This window comes from Sclerotinia sclerotiorum, genomic scaffold (assembly GCF_000146945.2).
Source record: "Sclerotinia sclerotiorum 1980 UF-70 scaffold_15 genomic scaffold, whole genome shotgun sequence".
In the NCBI taxonomy this organism is placed as follows: Eukaryota; Fungi; Ascomycota; class Leotiomycetes; order Helotiales; family Sclerotiniaceae; genus Sclerotinia; species Sclerotinia sclerotiorum.
In genome coordinates this window covers 412,464-436,866 of record NW_001820821.1, presented here as the reverse complement: position 1 = coordinate 436,866, position 24,403 = coordinate 412,464, and the positions used below count along the sequence as shown (strand labels likewise).

The 24,403-nt window shown below is 41.1% G+C and overlaps 11 protein-coding genes across 11 annotated transcripts; 5 read left to right on the top strand and 6 right to left on the bottom strand.

Moving 5' to 3' along the window:
* Positions 1–1,224: 1,224 nt before the first annotated feature.
* Positions 1,225–1,383, bottom strand: SS1G_10225 (predicted protein; the record flags this gene model as incomplete). Its single annotated transcript, XM_001588628.1, has 1 exon — positions 1,225–1,383. The coding sequence occupies one exon, from the start codon at positions 1,381–1,383 to the stop codon at positions 1,225–1,227; it is 159 nt and encodes a 52-aa protein (XP_001588678.1).
* Positions 1,384–3,355: 1,972 nt separating this feature from the next.
* SS1G_10224 (hypothetical protein) lies at positions 3,356–4,557 on the bottom strand (the record flags this gene model as incomplete). The annotated part of the gene is made up of 3 exons (XM_001588627.1): positions 3,356–3,817; positions 3,875–4,123; positions 4,195–4,557. 3 exons carry the CDS (start codon positions 4,555–4,557, stop codon positions 3,356–3,358), a joined length of 1,074 nt encoding a protein of 357 aa, XP_001588677.1.
* Positions 4,558–6,288: 1,731 nt separating this feature from the next.
* Positions 6,289–6,408, bottom strand: SS1G_10223 (predicted protein; the record flags this gene model as incomplete). Its single annotated transcript, XM_001588626.1, has 1 exon — positions 6,289–6,408. One exon carries the CDS (start codon positions 6,406–6,408, stop codon positions 6,289–6,291), a length of 120 nt encoding a protein of 39 aa, XP_001588676.1.
* A 465-nt stretch (positions 6,409–6,873) lies between these two features.
* SS1G_10222 (predicted protein) lies at positions 6,874–7,158 on the top strand (the record flags this gene model as incomplete). Its single annotated transcript, XM_001588625.1, has 1 exon — positions 6,874–7,158. One exon carries the CDS (start codon positions 6,874–6,876, stop codon positions 7,156–7,158), a length of 285 nt encoding a protein of 94 aa, XP_001588675.1.
* Positions 7,159–8,228: 1,070 nt separating this feature from the next.
* On the bottom strand, positions 8,229–8,489 carry SS1G_10221 (predicted protein; the record flags this gene model as incomplete). Its single annotated transcript, XM_001588624.1, has 2 exons — positions 8,229–8,242; positions 8,339–8,489. The coding sequence occupies 2 exons, from the start codon at positions 8,487–8,489 to the stop codon at positions 8,229–8,231; spliced, it is 165 nt and encodes a 54-aa protein (XP_001588674.1).
* Positions 8,490–8,740: 251 nt separating this feature from the next.
* Positions 8,741–11,379, bottom strand: SS1G_10220 (hypothetical protein; the record flags this gene model as incomplete). The annotated part of the gene is made up of 6 exons (XM_001588623.1): positions 8,741–8,880; positions 8,962–9,471; positions 9,532–9,685; positions 9,737–9,879; positions 10,288–10,511; positions 10,565–11,379. The coding sequence occupies 6 exons, from the start codon at positions 11,377–11,379 to the stop codon at positions 8,741–8,743; spliced, it is 1,986 nt and encodes a 661-aa protein (XP_001588673.1).
* A 565-nt stretch (positions 11,380–11,944) lies between these two features.
* Positions 11,945–12,405, top strand: SS1G_10219 (predicted protein; the record flags this gene model as incomplete). Its single annotated transcript, XM_001588622.1, has 2 exons — positions 11,945–11,968; positions 12,187–12,405. The coding sequence occupies 2 exons, from the start codon at positions 11,945–11,947 to the stop codon at positions 12,403–12,405; spliced, it is 243 nt and encodes an 80-aa protein (XP_001588672.1).
* A 636-nt stretch (positions 12,406–13,041) lies between these two features.
* On the bottom strand, positions 13,042–14,061 carry SS1G_10218 (hypothetical protein; the record flags this gene model as incomplete). Its single annotated transcript, XM_001588621.1, has 2 exons — positions 13,042–13,519; positions 13,655–14,061. The coding sequence occupies 2 exons, from the start codon at positions 14,059–14,061 to the stop codon at positions 13,042–13,044; spliced, it is 885 nt and encodes a 294-aa protein (XP_001588671.1).
* A 1,900-nt stretch (positions 14,062–15,961) lies between these two features.
* SS1G_10217 (predicted protein) lies at positions 15,962–16,231 on the top strand (the record flags this gene model as incomplete). Its single annotated transcript, XM_001588620.1, has 2 exons — positions 15,962–15,964; positions 16,049–16,231. 2 exons carry the CDS (start codon positions 15,962–15,964, stop codon positions 16,229–16,231), a joined length of 186 nt encoding a protein of 61 aa, XP_001588670.1.
* A 512-nt stretch (positions 16,232–16,743) lies between these two features.
* Positions 16,744–18,255, top strand: SS1G_10216 (hypothetical protein; the record flags this gene model as incomplete). The annotated part of the gene is made up of 3 exons (XM_001588619.1): positions 16,744–16,776; positions 16,869–17,142; positions 17,198–18,255. The coding sequence occupies 3 exons, from the start codon at positions 16,744–16,746 to the stop codon at positions 18,253–18,255; spliced, it is 1,365 nt and encodes a 454-aa protein (XP_001588669.1).
* A 1,405-nt stretch (positions 18,256–19,660) lies between these two features.
* SS1G_10215 (hypothetical protein) lies at positions 19,661–23,161 on the top strand (the record flags this gene model as incomplete). The annotated part of the gene is made up of 6 exons (XM_001588618.1): positions 19,661–19,819; positions 19,938–20,060; positions 20,113–20,163; positions 20,216–21,020; positions 21,105–22,876; positions 22,976–23,161. The coding sequence occupies 6 exons, from the start codon at positions 19,661–19,663 to the stop codon at positions 23,159–23,161; spliced, it is 3,096 nt and encodes a 1,031-aa protein (XP_001588668.1).
* Positions 23,162–24,403: the final 1,242 nt, after the last annotated feature.

Sequence of the window (24,403 nt, the reverse complement as noted above, 5' to 3'; positions counted from 1 at the left end):
CCTTTGGATAATATCAAGATAATATTTCTGACAGCTTTGTCCGAAAAATATCATTGGACAATGCTCTTACTTCCCCAGCCTTCATCTCCCGTGAGCCATGGCTGATGGCGAGCAATTCTCGATGGATTATTATGGATGGTGCTCTCACTCCAGTTAGTTGTTTGTAGATACACAAATAAGCTCCGGATATCAAAGTATGCTGCCACGAGTGTCACTTGACAACGAAATGACTTTGACTATCCGACCGCCTGAGAAAAGCCGAATATTCTCCCTTTTGAAGAATTTGGACATTGTATGGTATCTACATTACGTTCACACGGAAATAGGAGTTTCGGCACCGGAGTCAAATCCTACCCCATGTTTCTGATGCGGGTTTCTTAAAGCTAGAGGATCTAGCCAAGAATTAAAACGTTGCCACTGTATCTACTGGTATGAGACGCGTCGCCATCATCGGGTGTTAGACACCACAGGACAAAGTTCCTGTCGAATTTCCTAGTAAGGTTACAATGTTTGATATCTGGTCCGCAGGAAAAAGTATAGTCGGGGTATCGAGACTGAAGCTCTATTCAATGGAGAAGAACACCTATCCAGAGCCTGTGAAACCAGAAATGAAAGTTTGGGGATAAACATGCTATATGAGGCATAAAGTATGCAGATTGTAGTCAAAATGATGTTGAGAAAGGTGACCAGGGTCTTAGGTGAATGCACGTGATGTGATTTGATCAGCGCCGTTATTAGAGTATCCGCAGGTCTGTAAAATAGCGGTGAAACTCAGATGAATACAGCCTTGAAAACTGCCTCCTAGATCTCACCCTGCAGGCTATGTAAAAACGCACCGGAAATTAACTTTACCATATAAATTTATATGGTTTTTGCATGTTTTCACTTCATGCTAAATCTTTCACTTAAGGCTTCTAAGTATTCATCTCCCTAATTAGATCTTTTTGTCACCCTGCAATAAATCTCCAGTAGTTATAACCTCGTCACGGTGCGCTCCATTCGAGATGCTAGTGTATCATCACCCCAATAAGCTATCTATCTTGACAAAGGTATCACTCCCTATTTATCTTTCTCTTTCGAAGCGAGATATGCATGTACTTACCGCTACGACCATCGGCTCTGTATATGGCGAAGTGTTTAAATCAAGGGACTTTGTATGCATTGGCACAGCACAGCTGTGACTTTTGGATCTCGCCTAGTGGCAATTCTGACGCATCCTGGAGATCAATAATCCATCATCCTATAGCAGTATCGTAGCGGGCAAGATTTCACACCAGTCTTACGATGACTTTGGCTCGTATCGTCATTGTTTGCAGAAATTGCATAGTCACCATAAACCTCTAGTTTGCGAACCAAATTTAGTTCGCTGGATTTACGCATCATTGTGATGAGCATCTTAATGTTGATATCGAAAATTTTCTTATAATATCTTGCTTGAAATCTGAGATTTGGAGAATTAATAGTACTACATTAATTATTCCTAAAATGAGAATAATAGCATTGAATAATAGGCATAATCAAGCGGATATATATACACCGAGGGAACTAGAAGTTAATACAATTACAATACGACCTGTATTTGATTACAAGATCAGCAGGGAGATGATGATGTCCAAAAGTATGCCTTCTATGGGTAAACTTAGTAATATTGAGCTCATCGGCAAAGCTTACTATTCAAATAGTGAGAAACATACAAAAATATGGAAAAGAATTATGATTCACCGTCTTCATATCTCGCACATCTGCCAATCTACCTCCAATTATTATACAACCCAAATATTCCCTTCTAATATTCGCGAGGTCTCCAGTCCTTGTGGATGAAACACCAATTCACTCGGTTAACTCCTTTTAAATTTTGAAAACTTTCTCGCCAACCAATCACATCACATCACCTAGGGATATCTCATAACCTCTTAGCTATCGAAGAAGAACTAATAAATTGATCATCGAGCCACTGTATAGGAAGTATTAGCCTCTAAACTAGGAACAAAAAGTCCTTCGCAAAAATTTATGTTCTTTAATTACTGTGTCTGACTAATAATAAACTACCGTTATTTCTCTACTAGCTAGCTACACCTCAATCCATCATCTCATCTCATCTCGTCTCATCTTCCCATTCCATTCCATTCCACCACTCTACCCCAACACATCACCTCATCTGATCATCCCCTCTCACCCAATAATCCTCTCCCATCCCATCCCATCCCATCCAACGCAAATCCAACACAAATCCCACCCACCATCTATAGGTAACAAAACCCCAAACTCATCACCCAACCATAACCAACCATAACCAACCCAAATCCCATCCTCTAATCATCTAATCATCTAATCATCTAATCCTCAAACCCTCAAACCCTCAAACCCTCAAACCCTCAAACCCTCAAACCCTCAAACCCTCAAACCCTCAAACCCTCAAACCCTCAAACCCTCAAACCCTCAAACCCTCAAACCCTCAAACCCTCAAACCCCTAAACCAGCACCACTGATTCAAATCCGATATATCCACCAGATAAATAAATAAATAAATAAACATTCAAGCTCAACAAAGCCCCTCCCTACCTATATATATGATTTACCATCTATCCACAGCCCCCCCCAGCATGTCATCCTGTACCCAACCTTCAAGATGAAGTACTTTAGCTATAACTAGGATCTTCAAGCTTTCAATCAAGCCCATAATTTTTTTTAAATACCCAGTCCAGTGATTTACCAATACCTTCCTAATCATAATTCAATACCTAGTATCAATACGAGTACAGATTTGAAAGTAAATAGGTTTTAAATTTGCAAATTTGTAAATTTGTACTAATTAGGTAGTAATGAGTTAGTTAAGTTACTTCATTCGAGTGAATGATTTAGATGAAAACGAATTTAAATTCAAACTCCCCCTTAATTAACTAGGTATTTAACAACCAATATACCTACCTCCCTAGCATACCTCCCATCTCCCGTCCTCCCAACTCCCAACTTCCGTTCCTAGGTATTCATCATATATCTATTTAGATACTTACAATCTCTCGCCCCAATCCCTCACCTCACCCTAATCCCTCGCTCAACCTATATTTATAATATATACCTACCTAAATAAGATTATATGGATATCTTGTTTCCGATTTTCTTTAACCGGACTCGGGAGTTTTTGGTTATTTGGATTGATGGTACTTACTTATATTTATTATGTATACATCCATGAAGGCATTTCGTGTATTTTTTAAACTTCTTCTATTTACTGTACCCCAGCTCATAGCAGATAGGTAGGTACGTATGCAGGTAAATAAACAAACATCTCATTCTTCATCTTCCACTGCGAAGATTCCCTCCTCCCTTCCACACATACACACATACAACCATCTCAAACCAACACACCATCCCCTTCACCCCAACACCTCCTAAAAACCCTCTCTCTATGCCCTACAAGATTTCCCCATCTCTCTACTCCCTCTGCCAACCTCCTATCACCCTCTCTCTTCCCACCCCCATCCTTCCCATCCCCTCCCTTCCCCCATCCCAATCCCTCATCCCCCACTAACCACGTATAAGCAAAAACCGCGGCATCAAAAACCCCAGGGCTACCCCCCCCAAACCATTCCTCCTCCCCAAGCAACAAACTCAATGCTTCCCACGCCCTATCCGCCTCCCTATATATCAATTCCTCATCAATTATCTCAGCGCTCTTGCGCAATTCGGCTTCAGCTGCTGCTCGCAATTGGTAGGCTGTATAGAGACGGACTAGGAGGGATGAGGAGCTGGGGTTTATGTAGAGGGGTGCTGCAATTGTGTTGAAGTTTGAGGGGTTGAGATAGAGAGTGTGTAGCTATGGGTTTGTTGGTTAGTTTGGGGTTCTTGATGTGGAGGAAAGGAGAGGACATACCCATGCATTTCGTATATTGTGATCGAGTAATGCTTGATAAGCTTCTAATTTTCTATTCTTTGCTTCAGGAAGACTCTTTCCTTGTTCCTTTGCGTATTTTATCAATCCGTTACTTGGGATTGGGAGATAATCATCCTGCGAGGAATTCGATTTGATACCCGGTAAGAGGAAAGGTAGTACACCAGTAGGTGAAGCATGATTATTTGAAGAGACAACTTTATGATTAATTCCTGCGAGTCTTAGGAATGTCTGTGAATACCGTCAGCCTTGTCTTTCACTGAGTAATATTGCTAGTTAAATCTTCAAACAGGTAAACAAACCTGCCATTTTAAACATCCTGGATTGAAACTCGGCTTTCCTTCATCCTCTTCACCCTCTCTACAAAATATATATAAACTAGGTAATCTAGCATCTCTATCATTTTTTGAATTCTTTGCTCCAGGACTTCTCTGTGGTAAACCGTTCGCTGGATATGTAATAATAGGTACTTTATCGAATAATTTTTTGACGGGTTTAGGTATACTGAATAAATCCTTTACGGCATTTGTTTGTCGAGTAAAATTGGATTGATTATATGAAGCATCATTCTTGGTAGTTGAAGCATCTTTCTTGGTAGCTGAAGCATCTTTCTCATTCTTCACAGATCTCGAAGAAGATACTGATTCATTTGGAGGACGAGACATAGCTTTCCATGCAAAGCTCGAATGAATCAGATCAACAGACCAGGATAAAACACAAATCAAGAATTAATCCGTAAACAAATTCGTGACTAGGTAGTTTCGGCGCGTCTTCCGATATTTTCCTTTCCTCTAGAAGACAAAATTAAATTGATGAGGCTGTATTCTGGCCTCATCGCACCGACCAATTTTCATTCTTTTCAAATTAACCGCGACAATTTTTTCTAGAAAAAGGGCCGAGGAACGGAAACAACGGAGATCGAGAGATAAGATATCAATTCTCAAGGAAGAGAAGGAGTTCAAAAGTGATGGTGGATCGGAAAAGTACCAATAAATGACGAACATTACCCACTTTTTTAACCGTGGAAGAATGGATTTATCCGAGAAAATGAATTACACCGGATAATGTATTTGATGTAGTGGATCGGATAGATACCGGTAAGAATTGAAGATATCGTGAAAATAAATTGATGATCGGAAAGTATTAGGTACTAGGTTAGGTAGATGTGGTTCCATATTACCACCGAGATAGCATATCAAAAAAACCGCAAAATGCATCTCTGGCGTGAGAATGATGGAACGATATTGAATGGATGAACTGACTGGTGGACTTGAAATCTTAAACGGCCGTTAATGCATGAACTTACTAGGTATGAGAGAAAGCCCGAGTAAGAAATGGGTCTTGATTTCAGGTACGATGCATGCAAGAGATCGTATTTTGTTACATGCAGATAGAATTGTGTGTAGATAGATATATTATGATGTTGAACAAGACATTGGCATTTACCCTATAAGCAAATAGGAAAGACTCCAGAAGGGATGGAAGAGATGAGGTTAAAAGAAGCAATACTGAATACGCAATAGATTCCCTGGTCAGCGGATAACATTCAGTTATAACAGCCTCCTTCATACTACTGTACCCAGGTACTGTACCTAGATCAATAATTGCACGATATCCGACTTCGCAAACTCTAACACTTATCAAATCAATAACCTCGGGTGATAGATAGGTTACAATCTACAAAGGTTACATGAATCGTGAATCGTTTTGGTTACACAACGATGAAAGGAAATGCTTAGCGATATGGGGAAATGCTCAAAGAGGATTAGATTGTACTTGAGTTACCTACCACACTACCTTGTAATTGCGGAGAAAACAGCCCATGTCATGGGTAATTTTAACAGAGCTACCAGTATAATAGGCACCTAATAGCCGACAACAAATGAAAATCCATTGAAAAAGCGTTGGATAATATTGTGGGGTATATTTAGTATATTGAATGATAAACCAATCAAATTGAACTATGCCCGCATAAAGAGGATCTCTAATTGATACCCTGAATATCATGATGCTTCATTTATCGTCAAGAATCAAAAATACGTTTACCCGTTTTACTTCTTCAGAACGAGAACATCACATCAACCCACTTTACTACCTTGCCTCGCTCATCTTTTTCGGTGCAGGAATTGAACCCTTTCAAATTCCAAATTGTACGAAAGAAAGAAGATCACTTGACGCAAATACTTGACAATTCCTTCTTAGCCTCAAAGGATTTTACTTGAAACAAAGAAACAAGTGCTTGATATCATCATCAACCCCTCAATCGACCGACCTGTTCAAGAACCTTATTTCTACGCTTTCTCCAACAACGGAACTGTACTCAAATACTCTGCCACCATCTCATGTTGCAACTATACCACCTAATAATCTGAGGTTACTTTATTGTACAGTTGTACTCAGCTAGCCTTCTTACCCTTCATCCCATTCTCCATCTCAACTTGACAACTTCGATCAAACCTACACACCATTTCTTCGATTGACACTTGAAATATCCTCACATCTATCATCATATCCATTACGCAAATCGACCTTCAGTATCAAAAACTTACGTATTCCACATCTCAAACACCCTAAGAATCAATTTTCGAAATACCCAAACTAGTCCGATCGTCATCTCTAATCAACAATCTTCGATCCCACTATTATTAGTCCGGGGTTTAAGTTTAAATTAGCAAGACTAAATTACGCATGAGAACCACTTGGAAAAGGTTTTGTTCTTTTAGTCTGACCGAGGTAGACGCTCGACGCATTTTCGTAATTACCAAAAATCAAGAGAAAAGCGAGCATTTATCCATACGTGGTCGATTGATCAAATACTCTCTACAATATCTACACTTGTCCGCAAAATTGAAGAAAGTTTCTTCATCAAATCTTCACTTACAACGTCGTCTTCGCTCAAGATATTAAAAAAATCACCTATCTACCTCGAAATTCCAACTTCAACCTTTAATCTTCAACCTCAAACCTAAGAAACCGCAAAAATGAACGCACCTCTTACACCCCCAACTCATACTACCTCCTCATCAACTTACTTCCAACCCTTTCCCACCTCCTCGAAATCCTCAACATCATCTTCGACCTCCTCCTCCTCATCCTCCAGCGGACCGACCTCTGCTTCTCAACCCACCGCACAACAAGTACCAAAAAGATCATCAAGTCAAGATGAAACAAATCCATTTTTAAAAGATTTTAATTTGGTAGCTGAGGCAGCCAAAAGAGCACAGATGGCTTGTTTGATGAGAGATATGGAAGGATGTGGGTTGTAGATTTTGAAAGATGGGGAGAATTGCATGAGAATTGTGGTGATGGAGAGGAGGACATATGATGTGTGTCGGATATCATGCGGTTGTGCGGATCTTTTCTCCTTCGTCAAGGATTTTGAGCTCATATGGTTTCTCTCTGGACGGAAGCAAAGAAAAGAAGAGATGATTGTCAACCAGCTTTACACACATCCGCATCTCGATTCGATTAGCACCGATTCATCAATCCCCTCACTTTCACCATATCACCACATCAACTCCTCACGCAACACTCACACTCACTCAACACACCACAAATAACGAAATCCAGGAGTTTAAGACGGCGTTTTTTGGATTCCTTTGGACACACCTATACAAATGGCGGTGGTAAAGCAGGCGTATATGAATAATTAGCATTGATAAATTAATCAATTTTATTTCAATTTCAATTTCAATCTCAATTTCAATCTCATTCTCCCATTTTTGCATTTGCGGTATAGTGGGGTGGGTATACGACACGATATGATATGATTTTTCTTGTTGTTTATGGATAGGATTGGATAGGATAGGATTGGATGGGGTAGGAGAGGAGGATTTACTGTTAGAGGGGATGAGTAGGTAGAAAGGATGGATGAATGTCAAAGAGATGGTAAAGGGATAGGAGAAGAACTGGGATATTGGGTGACGGGAGGGAGGGGTATATTATATAGTATAGTATGATATAATAACTCCAGATTACTGATTGAATCTATTGGTTTTTGAGAGGAGAGTGTGAGAGAGGTAGATGTATATGTATAGATATAGATATAGGTATAGGTATTTGAATATAAAATCTATAATAAATAAGTATGAATATATAAATATAAATACAATAAAATAAAATAAAATAAAAGATATCCAATAAATAAAAAGAAATAACTCAATATCACCTATTATCAACCCAGCCTCCTCTCCCTCCCCCCCTAATCATATATATATACACATACACACACAGTAATAATATAAATAATCCATCAAGATCAAAATAAAAGAAAATATAATATACTATTCCTATCATTCCTACAATATCATTCTTGCAGTACCATTTCTACGATTCCCTACTCCCTACTCCCTATTCCTAATTACCAAGTATCAATATACTCTATAAATCATAAATCATAAAGCATAAAGCATATAATAATGTAATAATGAATGAATGAATAAATACAGTCAAAGACTCCACCACCCAGCATCCAGCATCCAGCATCCAATCTCAACACCTTCTTCCCATCCAGCATTCCTAATCCCACCATGTCACAATGCCACCATCCCACCATATCACAACTCCCATTCTTCGCCTCCCTTACCAATATACCCATCGATATGCACAGTGAAGTGAACTGACGCGTTCTCAAAAACCATCATACCATCAAACCATCATACCAAATCAATGATACGAAATGGAAAAAAAAATAAAAAAATAAGTCTATTACCGCAACTTCAGCCTTGCGAATTTTTCAAATTTCCCTTCCCTTCCCTTCCCTTCCCAAGCATCTCAATGATACAATACAAACACAAACACCCACAATTCCGCCTCAACCTAGACTATGAATGAATTCCATTTGCACCATCATGCCATCTTTGGTCTCGTGTAATCATCAATATTAACAAAAGCTCCTGGACCACCCGATTCCCTTAAATCTTCTAAAAGTATTGTGGTTTGTTGGTAAACTTTTTCGAGAGCCGCTGAGGATGATTTGCCAAGGGAGACTTTTGTATGTAGTTAGTAATCATTCATGCACACAGAAAAGATGACCACTGATCTTCAAATACAAGTAACGGAAAACTTACGAAGAATAGCAGAGTTCAATTCCTCAGCCACAGCAACCCTTCCACTTGGATCCAAAAGATGTGAGACAGTTTTCTCGTTAATAGGATCTTTATATGCAATCAATGAGAAAGCATCTTCCAAAGCTTTGCTAACCTCTCTTCTTGGATCATCCTTAAATTCTGCTTGAAGAACTTGTCCATATGATAAAGTCTCCGAAAGTAAATTTTGATATTCCGTTTCAAAATTTACTCCATCAGTTTCCATCCTATCCCAATTGTTGGCTTGAGCTTGATGATCATCCAATTCCATATCATGATTTATAATATCATCATACCAATCTCCGTTATGCGCCGTATTCTTCTGCGATCCATTGGTGGAATTGGTGTTGTGCATTTCTGCCATTTGTCTAACCATTTCGATGAATTTTCGACATCTTAATCGAAAATAAACGTGTTCGTTATCTTTGAGAACTTGAGGATAGTATGCGTTAGTATGTTTAAGAGCCTGGTCAATGTCTCCTTCTAATATTGCTGTGCGTATCCCTGTATAATATCAGTATAAAAGCCTCTCATTCACCAGGGAAAACTTACGTTGCCTATGAGCAGCATCTTCATCGTCCTTGATATCAAATCCTGGTATTGTAACGTTTGGATCCATATTCAAAGCTTTCTTCTCAGAATGAACTTCATCCGCAAATGCTCTTGCCGTTTCGACATAGCCATCATGTGTTAGAAATTGTAAAACCTATTCATAATCAGCTATTAAATTGTGGAACTTGTTGAGAGTCTTAAATACCAAAGCTTGAATTAATTCCGTTTCACTTAAAGGTGGGTGAAGCTTTGAAGTACTAAGTGAGGTCTTAGCATATGAATAAGTCACAAGATTGTGTTCAAGTACCTGGTTGATGCTATTTCCTTTTTGATTTGCCTTTCCTCTTTCTGTATCAACAGTTAGCATGAGAAAAACACGGGTTAAAGGTGGTAGAGGTTGTTGCGAGCTCTTCGCATCGGAATTCTGTGCTTTAGGTCGCCTAGTATTTATGGTTGTGGATGCTCTCCACCGTTGTCGACCACGCGCCCGCTAGAATAAATTGCGGATCATTAGAATGTGAAAATGTATTTACTGACCGAAATCATGCCATCTATGTCGTAGACAAATGGACTCTGCCCAAAATTTACTCTAACATGCTCGCCAGGTTTTTTCATACCAACAGAGGGAAAGAGCTTCCCCTTTATATCTCGGAAGGCGATACCTTGAAAAATTTCAGTGATTATTCCAAAAAAAATCGACTACATTTCCATGGTATAGAAACAAATCATGATCAGAAAGGATTCAAAAATACTGACCTAGATGATCTCCATTCTTTGTAAAAAAGGCTGAACCAGTTGAGAAGTTTACACCACATCCTATCGTATCATCTGTAGTAAATGATGGTCCATAAGGTTTCCCAGTATTTTGACCAGCATATCCATGACCATCATCACCGTGATATGCCCAAGAATCAGGTTCCCATCCCGGTAATCTTGATATGGATACTTGCTTAGTAGAAAATCCAATACCAATAGAGCTACTAAAGAGAAGGTTAGACAGTCTTCAGTTGTAGAAATCGATTGGAAAATGTACTCCTCTCGCTTCCGCGACAAAATTGTCACCTCAAAGTAATAAATTCCACATTGAGGGGGCATAGGGTGATCGGTTCTAATGGCCGACGCTTCATTATCTCGATCATTCATTGATTTCGGACCTGTCAATTTGACTTCCAACCCATCACTCAACACATCTAGCGCTCCAAATTTATCACTTGTACTCCATTTACTTGGTAACGGCGATAAGGTTTCGTCTTCGACGAGGGGGGATTTTTCGATAAGATCATAAGGTCTACCTCGATGCGAAGGTACCATCTTTGCATGTACATTGCCACTGCTAGCACTAGTTGAAAGGGAATTCGGTTGTGATGGTGGAGCCGACGACCCATCTCTATGCGCCAGGACCTTTGCCCTGTGCGCTTCCTCTAGCTTTTGTACATATTTCGACCTCTTCAGATACGACGGCACAAAGAAATGGTCCGCATGCCCAGCGATTCCATTGTGCCCATGGCCATTTACTAGTGAACCAAAAGCACTTGAGAAGCTTGGAAGCTGTCCTCCTCTGCCCCATGATGCTGATCGTCCATGATTGACCCCGCCATTGCCATTTTCCTCATCAAAACCAAGAAAGCCCCCATATCCATATCGTCCAGTGGCATAATTATAATTTGGATCGTAGTAAATGGAATCATGTTGTTGATTTAACATGTGTGTATTCGAATTTAGGAGATTTGCGAAAGCGCCAGATCTTGGAGGTTGACCAAATTGTTGAGAACTACCTGCAGCTATGCCAGAGACAACAGATGCATATGAAGATCTTCTAGGCATAAAGCCGGGAGCTCCAGTAGGCATGCTAGACTCCGGTACCCCCGGTGAGCCTGAAGGATATGAACTTGTCATTTTCGAAAGTGTGTAGGTAGTATTAAAAGTAAGGAGCTAGAGACCCGTTGTTGTTTGTAAATATAAAAGTAAGTCGAGGGAGGTTAGGGTATGAAAGTTGGTTTGATCTGGCTTGATTTGGTTTGATGTGATTTGATTTGTTCTCGAGCTTGCTAGGCGCAGAAGTCGTACTTGTTATTTACCTCCGTACAGCTTTCAATTCAGTGAATAACGGACTGGACGAAGGTGGAGACGAAGTGTAATCGTTATGTACCGATAGTTGGATCGTTTCATGACTAGGAGGTAGGTAGCGAAGTTGAATAATCCTAGCTTATATGTGTTGATACGGTTGGGTACGAGTCAAGTACATATTGTAACAAGTTCTATTTCTGTGAATGTTCGGTTTGTGATTTACACGAATAAATAAGCTGTTATCAAAACTTTCGAAACTTCAAAATACATCGATAAATCTATGGTAACTGAGTGAGGAGCGAAAGTTGCCATATGCGGATTTCATCATACGTAGGCTAACCCCGTTATGGCACAATCCCCGATAACCGGGGTGTGGTGAACGTCACGAGGAGAGACATTTATTATGAACATCATATAATAATTATCATTGATTTACCATGAAAGAAAGTGGTAATCCAGCTTATAGATAGTAGATACGGATGAAATAATGCGAGAACTATCAAGCCAGGTGATTGTGTTTGGCTGAGTTCATGACTTAATGATACCCTTCCTTTCCTTCCATTAACTCCCTCTTAGAGTTATGATTAGAACGATATTAGATTAAAGTCTCGGTTTCAATCACATACACATCACTCAATCGAAGTCAAAGTCGAATTGGACAAGAATATACTAGGTGGACACGGTATCAGATCGGAATTACCATATCTGTTGAACTCTAATAAATCACATCTCAAATCACCTCAATTCCCATATATAAACTACATACTTGTTCGAGCTTGGATCTTGGGGAAGCACAGAGAAAGATAAATACCTGGTACTTTACAAAGTCAAATGCTTTCAAGTGTTTTCGAACATCATTCTCCGAAGAACCGATGATCAACAAAGGCAGTATCGGTGTGATTTGAAAAGCACATGCAGTACACTGACGGGACTTGAACAGCAGGTAAAAGGATGTATATCAGTGTACTGAGATCAAGTAGACTATGGCGGCAGATTTTCACGATCGGAACAACTCTGAACTGGTTGGGAAGTAATGATAGAAAACGTAGAGATCGAAGTTTGATGACTTTGAACGGATAGTGAAATCAGAAAGTACTAATGGTCTTGAATTGTTTGGGCAATGCTACGTGAGCCCACAGGCCACAATATGCTACATTGAACCCCCCTCCTCTTCAAGGAAACGCCGAAAACACCATTGCCCTAAGCGGGATTTATTTCCATTCCATCCTATGCCGTCCTCAACTCCCCCACCAATTTTCCTAGTTCCACCAGATTGGGGCAAAATAAATTCTTATACAATATACTGCTGTAGTGATGAAGCAGTAGGGTCCCTCTGAAACTCGACTCCATGAAGATATCGCCCACTAAAGAGGAAAGGAGGTCCGCCGGGCAGGACCTGGCTTCTAATACAAAAGGATAAAAGATTAAAAGAAGTGGAACGTTCTAGGCGGAGGCAGTGATAACCGCAGAGGGCTGCTCTTGAGCCTGAGCTTTTGCTTCAGCTTGAGGAGCGGGGGCAAGAGCGGGCGTAAGGGCAGGAGCAGGAGCAGGAGCAGGAGCAGGAGAGCTAGCGAGGTGGGTAGCATCAATATCCATCGCGCTGTTGCTCTTCTCACTTTCAACCTGGCTATTCTCTTTGTTCTCCTTGCTGCTATCACCAGTTGATGAACCTTCAGTGCTGTGATTGATGGCTACTTTAGGGGGGGCTCTCCATCGGGGTATTTCGATAGGGATGCCCGTGAATGTCTTTATGATGAAAGAACGCTTCTCCCACTTGCGACAGGGTTTGCCAGAACGATCGAGTGCACGTAAACCAGCATTGATTGCGCCTTGGTTTGCCTTGGGTCCAAGCCTATGAGAAGTGCCATTTCCATTGGGTGCTCTTGGAGTATTGCCTGTCGGATCGATTGTGCCATCATCTCTTTATTAAAGTTAGTTTATGTAATTGGTCAGAACGACGGATATGTAGACGTCTCTCAAATAAAAGCCCCAAGGGCGACTGAGGAAAGCTATCACATTGAAGATCCATGATAGGGAAGGGGTGAAATGTACTTACAATCTTGCTTTCTTCTTTGGACCTGGCTTGCCTCTAACTCTAGGAGTTGTATCAGATCCTAAGGCGGCAGTAGAACTTCTCTTCACACCACCTTTCTTCTTGATCGCTTCCGTAGGAGGAGGCATGGATGATGGAGCGGGTGTAGCAGTGCCATTCGGTGCAGGAGTATTTGAATTTGACTCGGCGGGGGCATCACCATTTTGACTCGTTGCGACGGGTATAGTAGTTGGAATTGTTGATGTAGAATCCTTTGATGGAGTGTCTTCTTTGATCAAAGGTTGACCAACACTCCTTAACTTCTCAGGAGATAATTTGAGGGTGATGATCATAGTATTCTTCTCTTTTGGACCCGACGACTTTCGCCGTGGTGCAGAGGTAGTAGAGGTAGGTTTGCTTGCGGAAGCCATCGTGAAGGTGTCGTTGAGGCAGTGAGACGTGGAGGACTCTAAACTGTCGGTCGCAAAATTGGGTTGGTGAGTTCTTGAATTTGTCAGGAATGATAGAATGATTTGATTGTTCCCTCAATCAATAGTATGGTATCGGCGAAGGGTTGATTTGGGTGGTCAAAAGTTGATGATATTCAACATGATTCGAAAATATTTTATGGTGTTGAGTGAGTATAATTTCTTTTGAACGGAAAGTAATAAATAAGTTGGAAGGAAAGGTTATGGGGGTAGTATGGAAAACCATGATTAAGAGCAAATGGACTTGTCTCGTTTTTTTACTATACGCGTTGAGTGAAGGCTGAGAATGTTGGTGCGGTGCTTCTTTCACTTTATTACATTATTATTAGATCAAGTTGAAGATTGCTTTACCTAGTAATTTTGGTACGCGAAGTGGTTTTTTTTGGTAGTAAAGAAAATCGGCATTACTATTTTTTTATTTCCTTTTGCCATTCTTCTTCTAATTTTTCTTTTGTTTTTTCTTTATTTAAAAATTCATTTCTTTCAATAGAGGATCAATTTTTACTTTCTATTTCCTACGCTCTACTTTCATCATGGCCGATTGAATGAATGAACATCTGTACATGAGATTACCTGACCTTGAGTCCTGTATCATTTTATCGTTATCATCCATTTCCAGTAAGACCTTTTCAATATCAATCTCCTTATTGTTCCTTCCGTAATCCCTGGCGTCGAATGGTTTGGAAACACGGATGATGATCAAAGTTTTCAACTCGACCAGTCTGCTAGTCACTCCAGATACTTGGTAATGATCAAATCTTTAATCTTTTCACTCACCCTTCGTGTCAATCATCCAAGTACACCGGACCCGTCTGCTAGTCATTCCCCTCACCATAGGAACCGATATCGCGTCATGAGAAAGACGCCGTTAATAGGAAGGACCTTTAAAAGGTGGCCGATTCAATAAGTGTGAAACTAAATGTAACTAACTTTACATTTCTTATTGACATTTAACTTCAGTCAAGTATTTCTACCCCTCTTTCTCTTGATCATTAGCATATCTACGCAAACAGAGCGGCGCCGATGTTCGAAACCCGACTCAGCCTTTTCACCAACAATAGACGAGTGTTGCAATACAACGAATCTTCCGAGAACAACCAATTTGATGTGCATGTATATTATCACACCCACTAATCTTCAGACATTGGACGAAGATATTACGAGGGTGACCCCTTTTCTCCTTCTGGATATTGGATATCGAACTGTAATGGCTGGTCAATTATTTTTATCGGATCATCAACATCACCCCCCGATGCATGCACCCTTTTTCATCCCTCAAGTCACATGAAAATTAAGACGATGATTTGTGTTTTCAAATTCAAAATCTGCCGCCCACACCTGAAACCAAGAAAACTTTGCAATTTGTCCACTCTCAACGGATGTGTCCACGGGGAACTTTCTGAATCGACCAATGAAGTTATGATGACACGCCGTTAACTTGCAGCAACCACGAAGGATGATATTTTGTTTGATGCTTCAACGAGTATTTTCCTTTTGGGATGCTCAGCTCGAAGATCACTTTTCAATCATGGGTGAGATTTGTGGTTCTGGGTCTGTCAAATAGTTTTGACATCGATAAAGCTATGTGTGACGGGCTTTCTATATTCGCGATTTCACATAGTTACACATCAGGTCAATTTGAGTTGGACAGAATTTATAGGTAAAATCCGGTTCATCGCATGCGTGCAACATGGTCCGGCATCCATGAACGGCAATTATGCCTATCATTTGATGTCTGTTCAATTCAATGTTTGGGACAAACTTCGACTAGTGATGTGTAATGAAGCGAATGTGGACAATTTGCACCTGGACTTTGTTATAATGTCCTATTTGGTGTCGAGCAATGGTAAGTCAGCTATTTATCATCCAATGGGTGTGCACACGGCTACTTATCAATCTTACACATGAATCTTGACTTTCCATAGAATAGATATGGCAGCTCAGACATCACATTACTGACATTGCCCAGGTTATCTCATATGCCAAATACACAACGAAGTACAGTGTTGTGCTGCCGGGCATCTGGCCACAAATGGATGGACTTGCGGACAGATATCGGGGCAGGAGAGCTTGTTACCAGGATCGTATTGCTTCCCTCGCAAGAGATAATTAGAGATACATGATCACTCATACCATTTCAGGTACTAGGTAGGCTAATTTCAGCGGCTGCTAAGCTGCCCTATAATCATCGTGAAATCTCGATTGGGATGTCAAAGCTGTTGAAGGCTGGAACAGTCGAAAGACAAAAAATATATTTAGTGTTCTGTATCTTTAGTCAGTTGACCTGATGTTGAAATTGAATGAGGAATATTTTAGTATCAACAATGGTAGACTTTTATTACAATGCTCAGTCTGATAGCAAAGCCAACAGCAATGCCCTTGATATACCTACTATGTGTCGATCAAAAGCTCACGCTCATTGGGAGGCTCGAAGAAAATCACGTGTAACCAGCTCAGCCACAAAGCGGAGACAGTGCCACACCTCACATGTGGGGTGACGACAGCTTCTAGAATAATAAGAATCCACCCATCTATCATCCCTAATCACATTCCCATAAACTCATCTATCACCGTTACACTTGATCATATCTACAATCATATATCAAAGGTAAAGACACTGCCAATATGTCTACACCAACAAAACCCTCGGAAAGCCTCGTAAGTTGTTGCATTCCTTGATTCCACAACTTTATGCGTTATTTCAACGTGGATTACGAAAGAATTAATTGCTAACTGACCTCCTTTTCCAGAATAGGAGTCCTCCTCCAGAATCGCCAACGACTGTAGCGCCGTTTGATATGGACGACGACGATGTACAAGAAGGTATTACCAGTGGTGATGTACCGGCATCGAATAAGATCGCAGATGAGCAACCTCCGCAAAAGCCTCCGCGCCCTTTGAGCCCCCAACAGCAAGCAGAAAATACTTTGAAAGAAGCCTTCCCAAGCATTGATGCAGCGGTCGTCAAAGCAGTTTTGATTGCTAGTGGAGGTCGCGTTGAACCTGCTTTCAATGCTCTCTTAGGTAAGTCTGTATCCCTTTCGCATAAGATCACATTCCTAATATTCATTTTGAATAGGCATGTCAGATCCAAGTGCCGCTATCGAAGTTCCTCCTCCGCAACCCCCACGTCCACAAGCGCAAAGAGTAGGCTCTACTCCACGATCACAACTCGAATCCGATGAACAATATGCACGTCAGCTTGCAGAGCACTATGAAGGATCATCATCGTATGGACCGCATGCACCTAGAGGTGGTTCCAGGGCTGCATATCCCCAGGGTCGGAAACAAATGGGCTTGAAGCCAAATGAAATGTATGAAGAGGAGGAGGAACGCAGTTTCCTCGACGACGATCTCCCGGTCATCAAGGAAAATCTCAGAAAGGGTTTCCTTGAGACACAGAGTAAGGTCAACAGTTGGATTACCAATTTGAAGAAGAAACTCGATGGAGACGACACAGATGAGGAATCTTCCACTCAGGGATACAATTCTAATCAACACACACAATATCGTTCTCGAAGAAGCGGAGAAGGCAGGCAGAGTGGAGATTACAACCGATATGATGCCGATCCCCAGGTTCTCGGCGATGATTTCGCTGGGATCCAGCTTAACGTGGATGGCAGTAGACATGAAGGTAGTGACTCTCGTGCAAGTCATTCTGCAAATACATACCACTCACCTGCGCCTGCAGCCCGTCGATCCACACGCCCACTTGCAAACCCTGACCTGTTCAAACCAGCCACTACTGCTCCAAAACCTGAAGGCCGAAAGGTATCATTCCAAAATGCTACAGTGGAAGATGACATGTATCGCACTTCACCAAAGCTTGGCGGAAAAGAAAACGCTCCATCTACCAAACAGAGTAAATGGCAACCGTTGAGTACCATGGAGCCAAGTCCGATTGGTGACGCCGATAACGACCATGATCCATTCAGCCTTGGAGATAGCGAGGACGAAAAGGAATCTAAAGACCGAGTTGGTGGTAAAGAAATTCGTACCGATGATGCGGAAAGGCTCAAGAAAGCAGCCGCCGAAGCAATGTCCGAAAATATCGGGGAGCCGGCGAAGAAGCCTGAACCAGCTGAGACGTCTGGTACCAAGGACAAAGTCGCAGCGGAGCTGGCTACCAAGTCTTGAGTGTCGAGGAATCCATACATAATCACAATTCTGGATCGCTTTTTTTTTTTTTTTTGCAAAGGGGCGCTGGATAAGCTTGTTTGTACTTTTTCATGATATCCAAATTGATTCTACTACGAACTTGAGGTAGGACCTAATATGGCTCGTCAGGAGTCATTACCATCGAGAATGGGTTACTGATCGCATCGATGTCTAAATCTACAAACCCTCTTTCGATAATTGATAGATAGCATATGCCAGCCACACTTTATTGAGAAGTACGGTCATGAAATTCTAAACGGACCAATCTCAATGGTGACTACACTCTTTCAATGCAAAAACCCATTACACATTTTACCTAATCAATTTCTACCTCCCACTTTTGAAGTTTCTATGATGATGGGTCGATGAACGTCACTGATAAATGACTTGTAAACTGTCCTTATGAACATGTAAAAACAACAACCTTGGAAACATCTGAACATCTGAACGTCTGAATGTCCCATGAACCCCACCCCACCTTTATCAAGCAGCTCAGCCTTGTTAGCCTCGTGTTTTAGCACGTGGGGTAATGATTTGCCAGGAATAGCTGTGGAAGGCACGAATGCTGCATGAAAACCTTAACCCGCCTATCTCCTTACTGGGTCCCCGCGGGCAAGCAAGAGGCAAGAGGAAGCTGGCAAGAAGCGACAACGGTCACTTTGGTCAATTTGCTTGAAAGTAGCTGGGTCAAACCGTTTTTGATTTATTCGCAAAAATCTACTAGATAAAGTAACACAAATTCATCGAAACGTCACAAAGGTAATCTTACTAGGAAAGTACTACCTAGTAGGTATCAGGTCTAGAAATCAACCACAACCATTTGCTGCTGGCGTTGCGATTGCCCCTCACTAGTCCTCTTTCGGCCAAACCTCTTCGTTCGAGAGCTCTAGAGCAAACCCACGAAAAAAAAATAGTTGAACATCGTCAATTTCCAATTTATTTAATACCCAAGAGTGTTTCCGTTGCATTAACTTCATAGATTGATGGTACTTGTGTCCTTTCTTTCACTGCTTACTCTCTTCACCCACTAAGATTCCTCCTTCTCATCTGATCAGCCTCTACTTTCGTATCAAGGTAGCGATAATACGGATACAAGTGATCACCACAGCTTCGTGCAGGTCCACGTGTATCACACAACAGAACATCTGCTTTTGGGCGTCTTCATACCTCATACCTCACACCTCATAAACGAACTCTTCCAACTTCTCGACGTCATACTCCTGTTGGCTTATGGATGTAGCATTTGCATAATTTATAGTCATGATTTGCATGTGATCTGATAGATCCACCACCCGCAAGCCTTCATCCAAAAAGATCATACTTCCTCCATTTATCGGTTCTGTTATTCATTACCCCTGGGGTTGAAGACTGTAAGCAGTCTATCATGTACGTTTCACCCCTACTTCAAGCCAATTCGCCCTCTTTTGAAGCCATAATTACTAAACTATCCTTGCACAGGAAGTTTGGAAAGCAAATCCAGAAAAGGCAGCTCGAAGTGCCCGAGTATGCAGCTAGTTTCGTTAATTATAAAGCCCTGAAGAAGGTTCGTCTCAACTATTTTTCAATCTGCAACTAGATACCTAAGCAACGAGCTTCAAGTTTCGAATCTTGCGGTAGCTTGATGAAGGGGTAACATTTACAATTTACTAACTTCATAATAGCTCATCAAAAAGCTTTCTGCTACGCCCATAATTCTCGCGCAAAATGAAATTCAGCGTTCGACACCAGTCCTTGATTCCCAAGCCGCATTGCAAGCAAACAAAGCTACCTTCTTCTTTCAACTGGTGAATTACTCTTTTTCCTTTGGAAATACATGTTTTGCTGATCATCTCACAGGAACGTGAACTTGAGAAAGTCAATGCCTTCTACCTTCAGAAAGAAGCTGAGGTATTTTATTCCCACAAACTCGACCAAAAACTCACCTGCTGATGGAATATAGCTTAAAATCCGTCTGAAGACTTTACTAGACAAGAAGAAAGTCCTCCAGACCCGTAGTCAAACTACTTCAAGAAGATCTGCGAAATTCACCACACTGGAAGAAGGTTTTCAACAGTTTGGTAATGATTTGAATAAGCTTCAACAATTTGTCGAGGTAAATGGTATTGCATTCTCCAAGATCCTAAAAAAATGGGACAAAACTTCCAAATCAAAAACGAAGGAGCTGTATCTTTCAAGAGCCGTTGAGGTACAACCATTCTTCGATGCGACTGCTATCAGTGAATTATCCGACCAGGCCACTATGAGCTTACAAGAGCTTGGGGCATGGTCTGAGGGCGACAATGTTAGCTTTGACAGAAGCCAAGAACATGTCGTGAGCAGTCAACACTTACTAGGTACTGATGAAGGTGATGCCGACACCTTACTATTGGAAGCTGTCATTTCCGGAAATCTAGACTCTTTGAAAGATCTCCTTCAACGAATGAAGATCGCGACGGATCCTAGTGGTACCATGGATATCGCTTTAATGGAAAGAATCACTCGAACATTCCTTGCAGCTGTCAGTGAAGGCCACAAGCAGTCATTGCAGCTACTCTTGGATACTGCCTTGGTTGATGTACAGTCTGAAGATGATATAAATGAGCGCAATTGTCTTCATCAAGCTACGATTTATGGTAACAGTTTTGTATTGAGCGTTGGACTTTCTAAGGGAGTAACGGTCAGCCGAACTGACGTATATGGACGTGTACCATTGCATTATGCGTGTATGCATGGCCGACTTGATATGATGGAAGAATTGCTGAACGGTATGTTTTCACCTTAACTGCTTCATTTGTGGATGCTAATGAGCTTCGCTCCGCTAGCCGATCATTCTACAATTGATCTGATAGATCACGACAACTACACTCCTCTTATCCATGCAATCATTCACGGTCATATAGAATGTGCTCAGAGGTTACTTGACCGATCTGCCAGGATTGACCCGATATCCGATGCAGATCATGTCCCTCTAAATTTGGCCTGTGAACATGGCTCTGTCGCAATTGTTGAACTTCTTCTTCAACACGGCGCCAAAATCCTTCCAGATGCCGAAGGACTATATCCTCAACATCTCGTTGCACGATCTGGTCAGACGCCACAGCTACTTCTTCTTTTGAAAAGTTATGGCGCAGATCTCAATCAAATCGACAAACTTTACTCATGGACACCGCTCTTCCACGCAGCCAGTGAAGGAAACGTACCATGTATGCAAACTTTATTGGATGTTGGAGTTGAGACCCATATTCGTGACGAAAAGGATCTTTCTGCTATGTATTATGCGGCATGGGAAGGATATCTGGAGTGTATGAGACTCTTGTCCTTAATTCCACAGTCGTCCAGAGATGAAAAGGCTATTTCAGTCCCAATTATTGCACCTACAATGGGAAGCAGTGCTCATATGCCAATGAGCATTGATGCTGATGGTATCCCGGACTTGGAATTACCACCTCCCATTATTCCATTACGACGATACGGTCATAATTTCCTTGATACAAAAACTTTCATTCAAATCAGTTTTGTCGAAGAAAATGGAGAGCAACCGATGATCTTCTTCCATGACAGCAAATATCCTGCAGCGCGCCTCACCATTTCTTCCAAACTTTCGGACTTGATCCCCAAGAATATTTTACTCCCATTTCAAGAAGATACCCGACTTGTTTCATTTCAAATTGATAATTTAGAATCTTTCGCCATCGATTTCGATGTCTTTCCCACATACGGTGCTAAAGTCATTGCAAAGACTGTCGCATTACCTAGTACCTTTCGAGCACTAGAAAGCAGTTCCGGTCGTTGTTGCTTACCCTTATTCGATCCACGCTTAAGAGCTATCGGACAAATTACCTTCAATTTCCAAGTAATCAAACCATTTCAAGGCAAACCACTGGAAATCACAGATTTCGAAACCTATTGGAAAGCTACGAGTCAATTTGACTCTAGACCGAGTGCTTTTATTACTGGATCAAGTCTGTCTGGAGACTACATCCAACTTTTTGTCCAACACACGTGTGATGGAGTACCAGTTCTTTGGCCACGTTGGAATATTATCTACAACAATATTGAATTTCCAGTTTGTCGTCTAACTTATGCTCAATTCATAAGTGCTGGATCAAATCAAAGTAGATTAGCTAAGGATCTCTCTGCTTTACCTGGGATGCCACTGGAAAATATTACTGAGATTCATGCCATACTCGCAGAATCTGCTGTATCTCTCGAGGATGCACTTTCCTTACTCCCAAAAGGCATGCATGCTAACCTTCAAATCTTGTACCCAACTTTGGAAGAAGAAAAACGCATGCAATTAAGGCCCACCGTAAACGTCAACGCGTTTGGTGACTCCATTCTCACAGTAGTTTTTGACCATGCAAGAACTCTCCGAGAAAGATCCCCGGATGCAATGAGGTCAATCGTTTTTAGTTCATACAACCCTACCATCTGCACAACCCTCAATTGGAAACAACCCAACTACCCCGTGTTTTTGTGCAATGATCTAGGCCGTGAAGGGGAGCCGAGTCAGCATATGGGAGTGGAAACTAGTGGAAGGAGAACCACTTCTATTAAAGAATCGGTTAGGGTTGCGAAGAATAACAATTTCATGGGTTTGATTTGTTCTTCTAGACTTTTGGTAAGTCATCTCAGCAACCTGAGACATCCGTCATATCTCACTATCTGCCTTTCTTTGCTTTATCAATAAAATTTGGATTCACTGACTAACAAATAATAGGATATGGTACCAGCATTAATCGAAGCAATCAAATCACAAGGACTCGTACTAGTGATTGACAAATCCGCAGAGCCGGCAGATGAGAAAAGATCCTATAATGATCCGTTCCCACGATTACCGGATGGCATCGATGGGGTTTTGAAGGCAAATGGCGTCTTAAGGTTCAATGAAAGTATTGATATGTAGATAACCGGGTATAGTAATAGCTTAGATCATGGGATTGCTGGGCTTTATGGGTGGGAATTTAGTTCTAATGGGAGCAATCCAGATGTCAGAATAAAAAAAAAAGTTTTTTTTTGAAACATTGGGCTGTGATGTCATTATTTTGTGTTTGTGTTGATGTCGTAGGTGCTGCGAATGTATGTCAAGAGCTTTAAACAAATAGGTAGGGAGGATAAGGAGGAGGTAATATGTAAGAAGTTCTAAAGACAATCATCCTATTCCTAGCATCAGTCTCACCCACCTCCTCTCTCAATACAGCACTTCATTCATTTATTTATTCTTCCACTCTCCCACTCATCCTTTCATCCTTTCATCCTTTCATTAACTCATTTATTCCTCCATCTGTCTCTCAATCCAAAACCTTCCCCCATCCCTCATCCCTCCCACTCAAGCTTCGTTTCCATCAAACTATTTCCCCCATCAACTTTCACTCGTTTTGTCAAATCACCTAGGTAGTAGGTACTATTTCATTTGAATTCCCTTCCTTCCCGCGAAGCTCTATCCTATCCTATCCTATCTTATATGTTATTCAATAAATCTTAACAAACTCCATGCGAGATCTTAGTATAATATCCTGCGGGGAAAGATAGAGATTCACCGTACAAGGGGTAATACATCCACCACCTAGGTAATTACTGTACATACCCTGTTCGTTTAGATTTACTCCTCGCTAAAGTTGAGTGGGAGGGGGAGAGCTATTTTCATGATATGGAGGAGTTTTTGGTGTGGTTTACTCGTCATGTTTCTTTTTTCTTCTCTTTTTTTCTTGGATGTTGGTTGGGTTTTGGGTTTTGTCTCGAGGGATAAATAAAATGATTGATAGATGTAACCTTATAAACTTTCAAGTGAGGATGTTGTAGTGAAATTGGAAGTTTTAGCATTTCTAGGCATTTAATTGTGCTTCTCTTCGTTGATGTCTTTGGTCTATAGGTTGGAAACTATAGACATAGTTCAGGAGACTTGAAAGGGTAGAATGGAGGGTGTGAATGATATGAGGTGATGAGAGTAGATGGGTATATGATCTTCAACTTTAGGATCAACATCGTTGATTTTTCGTCTAGTCTATTAGTGGCATTTTTGTAGCTATACAATGTTGGATTGTTATACCAGGGAAGGGATAGAGGCATAAAGAGCAGATATTCAGAACTGGGGACTACAAGAGCTTTTATATGAAATCCTCAGGAAATGGTTCTAGAGGTGCGACAA